The following is a 6000-nucleotide window of genomic DNA, read 5'->3' on the forward strand; positions in this document are numbered from 1 at the left end:
AATCTTTTATTTGTTTATTTGTTCATTTCTATTTGTGTTATTACATTATATGTGGAATAGTATGATGACTTCTAAGACAAGATAGGAAAGAGGCAAAAAAAGAAAGAGGAAGTGTGTGTGTGTGTGTGTGTGTGTGTGTGTGTGTGCGTGTGTGTGTGTGTGTGTGTGTGTTGCGGTAGTGGTGGTGGGAGGTAGCACTAGGACCACAAAAATTAAAAGGGCCACAGGCACCCAAGAACCACCTGGCAGAGCCCCTCCCAATAAGGGAGAGGTCCAAGCCACCCCGAGCTACCGTGTCAGTCACGCACCCCGAGTGGTGACCCCGTCCCACCCGGGCTCAGCAAGCCCCAGACCCAGGCTGAGCAATGCACGCACACACGCACGCACACACACACACACACACACACACACACACACACACACACACACACACACACACACACACACACACACAAAGCATTCACTCATTCACTTTCATCCACCCACTAACAACACACAGAGAGACATGAAGACACATATACACGCACTGACCCCCCCTTCCCTGTGGTGTTGGGAAGCAGATGCTGTAAGCTCTTCAAATGATCCAGTGATTTCTATTACTATAGTTAACTGAATCTTCATAGGCCGTCAGCTGCCAAGGTTAATTAACACACTGAGATGAACAACTGTATATTACGATTCCTTTTGACTTACTTCTTTGTATATAACATACAAAGAAGTAAGTCTTTGTACGAAGCACTGTAGAGGCCAATGGACAAGCAGAAATGTTTGCATTATACAGTGCTGTTGTAAATATTGCCACATCTTTCTGTGTCTTCCAGACTGCAGTGTGATGAGCCCCATGGACCCGCTGCTGTGCATCACTCTCCTGTTCATGCATAAGCTCCTCCCATTATTGCTGGCCCACTGAAGAGAAATCAGGCAAACCTGTGAACCTGCAGCATTCTTACTTTGTATATCAAACAGAAACCTAGCAGCACTCAATGGTTACCAGAAAGGGGGGGACACATTTAATCAGTGTACATCTATGGTGTTGCATCACATCTTTGCTAGGAGTAAAAGCAAAGCAACACAGAACGCAGGAGCTTGACACACAAATAAAAGAGATGGACCCCTTGATGGCTGACAGCGAACAGGAGAAAAGAGCGTATATAAATAAAACCAGCATCACTAATGATCCACAGAATCATTCAGCCTGTGTACTCTGTGCTCAAACACTCCGCACTGCCAATTTGACCACACACAGAGGCTAGAGTGTATTTGTCTAACGTGTCATGCCGTCCTTCTTGCACACACACATGCCACCACCATCATTATCATCTCATAGCTGTGTTGAATAATGTAAACGAAAATTAATATGCTGATATATTTTTAGAGAGATAAGGCTCACTTTACCACTGACACTAATTACCTCTGTTGATGTTTATTGTTTTGACACTTTTCATTTGTATTACATGACATGATTTACTTGTGACAGCAGCTGAAAACCGTTTATTGTTTTCCTAATAAAAGGTAGACTGCAAACCTCTGCATGTTAATGCTTGTCTTTCTACAGGACCAGGATACAGACAAAGGTAGTCAGTAATCCTTGCTACTCACAGCTTCATGCTAGGAAAACTGCTTTAGTTCAACGAAAACTGAAATGTGATATCAGCATTCCTGATCTCAACAGCTCTATTGGACAAGTTCTTTAGAAAATATTTCTTAATGATAAATAACCAGATTTAAATAACCAAGTGCAAAAGGTCTTCACAAATCCAAGAAGGCATGAAGCCCAGAGAAAACAGGAAAAACACACACACACCAATGAAGGGAAGCCAGTATAGGAAAAAATATGCTCTCTCTTTCTACAGGGAGTGCAGAATTATTAGGCAAATGAGTATTTTGTCCACATCATCCTCTTCATGCATGTTGTCTTACTCCAAGCTGTATAGGCTCGAAAGCCTACTACCAATTAAGCATATTAGGTGATGTACATCTCTGTAATGAGAAGGGGTGTGGTCTAATGACATCAACACCCTATATCAGGTGTGCATAATTATTAGGCAACTTCCTTTCCTTTGGCAAAATGGGTCAAAAGAAGGACTTGACAGGCTCAGAAAAGTCAAAAATAGTGAGATATCTTGCAGAGGGATGCAGCAGTCTTAAAATTGCAAAGCTTCTGAAGCGTGATCATCGAACAATCAAGCGTTTCATTCAAAATAGTCAACAGGGTCGCAAGAAGCGTGTGGAAAACCAAGGCGCAAAATAACTGCCCATGAACTGAGAAAAGTCAAGCGTGCAGCTGCCAAGATGCCACTTGCCACCAGTTTGGCCATATTTCAGAGCTGCAACATCACTGGAGTGCCCAAAAGCACAAGGTGTGCAATACTCAGAGACATGGCCAAGGTAAGAAAGGCTGAAAGACGACCACCACTGAACAAGACACACAAGCTGAAACGTCAAGACTGGGCCAAGAAATATCTCAAGACTGATTTTTCCAAGGTTTTATGGACTGATGAAATGAGAGTGAGTCTTGATGGGCCAGATGGATGGGCCCGTGGCTGGATTGGTAAAGGCAGAGAGCTCCAGTCCCACTCAGACGCCAGCAAGGTGGAGGTGGAGTACTGGTTTGGGCTGGTATCATCAAAGATGAGCTTGTGGGGCCTTTTCGGGTTGAGGATGGAGTCAAGCTCAACTCCCAGTCCTACTGCCAGTTTCTGGAAGACACCTTCTTCAAGCAGTGGTACAGGAAGAAGTCTGCATCCTTCAAGAAAAACATGCATTGTCCTGCATTTCATGCAGGACAATGCTCCATCACACGCGTCCAAGTACTCCACAGCGTGGCTGGCAAGAAAGGGTATAAAAGAAGAAAAACTAATGACATGGCCTCCTTGTTCACCTGATCTGAACCCCATTGAGAACCTGTGGTCCATCATCAAATGTGAGATTTACAAGGAGGGAAAACAGTACACCTCTCTGAACAGTGTCTGGGAGGCTGTGGTTGCTGCTGCACGCAATGTTGATGGTGAACAGATCAAAACACTGACAGAATCCATGGATGGCAGGCTTTTGAGTGTCCTTGCAAAGAAAGGTGGCTATATTGGTCGCTGATTTGTTTTTGTTTTGTTTTTGAATGTCAGAAATGTATATTTGTGAATGTGGAGATGTTATATTGGTTTCACTGGTAAAAATAAATAATTGAAATGGGTATATATTTGTTTTTTGTTAAGTTGCCTAATAATTATGCACAGTAATAGTCACCTGCACACACAGATATCCCCCTAAAATAGCTAAAACTAAAAACAAACTAAAAACTACTTCCAAAAACATTCAGCTTTGGTATTAATGAGTTTTTTGGGTTCATTGAGAACATGGTTGTTGTTCAATAATAAAATTATTCCTCAAAAATACAACTTGCCTAATAATTCTGCACTCCCTGTAGTCCCTGTCAGTACTCTTGCTCCAGAATTTTTCGATCAACTGAAGGCTTTTCAGTGAGCTTTTAGGACATCCTGATAATAATGAATTACAGTAGTTCAGCCTAGAAGTAATGCATGCATGAAATAGTTTTTCTGTCACCTTGAGACAGGATATTTCTAATTTTAGAGATATTGCACAAATGGAAGAAAGCAGTCCTACATATTTGTTTTATATGTGCATTGAAGGACATATCCTGGTCAAAAATGACTCCAAGGTTCCTCACAGCATTACTGGAGGCCAAGGTAATGCCATCCAGAGTAAGAATCTGGTTAGATAGCACATTTGATATCGGAATTTAGCAGCAGAGGTCATCCAGGTCTTTATGTCTTTAAGACATTCCTGCAGTTTAACTAATTGGTGTGTGTTATCTGGTTTCATGGATAGAAAAATGCAGATATCATGCGCATACCAATGAAAATGTCGCAGTGTTTTATAGTAATACTTCCAAAGGGAAATACGTATTTTATAAAAATATTGATCCTACCAAAAACACCCTCTTTAACTCGGTAACTAACATATGCGTGTGTGTGAGGAACACTCAACATCTACATGCACGAATTTGACCCTATCACAGCTACCGTAGGGCGAGACGGTACACTCTGGACAGATTGGCAGTCTGTCACAGGGCCAAAAGAGACAAATAAGTCACACCAGTGGGTTTGAAAAACTGGCATCTGGGAATAAGTCCCAATAGAGCATCAGAATATTTTTTTGAGAATATGTTCTAAATAATCCCCAAAATATCAATGTGCCACAGTGTACATAAATTGAGATTATATTCACAGTTTGATCTATGAACAAGGTTGAGTTTACATCATAAAGCTGCTATTTAAAAATACTCAAAATACCAAAAGTACTAAAGTAGAGTGATCATTATCATATGCTGACAAGGGATGCTTGTCAGAGCCGCGTAAATTCAAACCACTTTATATAAAAGTGATTTGGTATGCTTTGAGTGATTTAACAAATTTCTAAACAGCAAAAACCCTCATGGATATCCTAACTAGGGTATTGGGAAATATAGACTTTATGACAGGTCACAGCAATATGCATAAATAAGACCTCAGCAGGCAGCTGCCCAGAGCTTTGCACTAAAGCTCAATTTGCAATGCAGCTCTCAGAACTAATCTCATCTCATGGATGTTGATGCAGGCAAAGAGAATGTGACTAACCTGAATCTTACATAAGCCATGGCATGTCCTGCAAAAACAGGAACACCATGAGGACACATACTCACCTCATTTCACTTGACAATAAAATAAGCCATGAGTTAGCAGAGCTTCAGGGCACACAGAAGTACTGCATGAATGACTAAATTGGTCAAAGCTATGTTCAAGATTATTCATTTTCACCTCTTTTACTTCATCAATTTTCACACCTGTACCACACATTATGAATTATTATATACTTGCCTTTACAGAGGCACATTTGTCCTACAAAAGTGGATGGCAAATAGGGATGGATTAATGCTTCTGAAAATCAAGGACACACTTACCATCACCCCCTCCCCCCACCCCCCCCGTTTTAAGATAATAAGAGAACTGCTGTATTTAATAAGACAAAGCATTTTATTGACCATCAAAATTAATGTGATCATATATTGTATTATTAATTGACACTAATAAACTACTCACATGCTGTGTTATTAGGTGAATTGCTAATGCCAGTCACAGGAACATATACTGAGCTGATAAGAGTTTATTAACGCCTGACAGAAGAGCTATGACGGTATGACAGACATTCAGAAAATCTTAAGATAATGGCTCCATGTATAGATGTTATTACTGTGAGACAATTGCCCATTCCTTAGCCTGCCTTTTTAAAAAGTACAAAATTGTATATGTACAGACAGGAAAAGGAGAGATACATGTATGGAAAAAAGATGAGATGAGAAGGAAACAGAAATAAATTAAGCACCATATGGCAGATGCCCCAGTGAACATCTGGCAGTGAAGTCTGTGGCGAGCTGAAGCCAACATTTCAGACAAGCCCTGTGGTCTTTGCACAAATCTGATTTGATTCCAGGTTAAAGAAGGTCAGAAGGGATAACACAGAGGAAGGCAGGGTATGGCTGGGGCAAAGGCATGAGCATACACATGCACACAGACACACATGTCGGGTGTTGCTATCCTAGTGGGGACATCTGATTGGAATAATGCTTTCCCTAGCCACTTACCCTAACCCTAACCATCAAAAATGAATGCCTAACCCTAACCCTTACCCTAAACCTAACCATAACCTAATAACCTAATCACACTAATACCACATTTTGGGGACCTGGATTTTGGTCCCCACGAGGGCTGTTAGTCCCACCACTATAGTAAATTTCAGATTTTGGTCCCCACCAAGATAGGAAAAACCGGAATACTACACACACACACACACACACACACACACACACACACACACACACACACACACACACACACACACACACACACACACACACACACACACACACACATAACATACTTGCACAGAAATACATACAGCAATATCTTGAGCTCTAAAAATCAGTCAACTTTGGCACCAAGTGTC

General features: G+C 41.2%; 1 protein-coding gene across 1 annotated transcript in view; it reads left to right on the forward strand.

Moving 5' to 3' along the window:
- vstm2b (V-set and transmembrane domain containing 2B) overlaps nt 1-1349 on the forward strand; it is a 54631-nt gene extending 53282 nt beyond the window's left edge. Inside the window, exon 5 of the mRNA XM_039600165.1 lies at nt 822-1349. Coding sequence (XP_039456099.1) covers nt 822-910 — 89 coding nt within the window. The 3' untranslated portion in view covers nt 911-1349. The remainder of the gene's footprint in view (nt 1-821) is intronic.
- Nucleotides 1350-6000: the final 4651 nt, after the last annotated feature.

The sequence above is a fragment of the Oreochromis aureus genome, linkage group 1 (genome assembly GCF_013358895.1).
Source record: "Oreochromis aureus strain Israel breed Guangdong linkage group 1, ZZ_aureus, whole genome shotgun sequence".
Taxonomy (NCBI): Eukaryota; Metazoa; Chordata; class Actinopteri; order Cichliformes; family Cichlidae; genus Oreochromis; species Oreochromis aureus.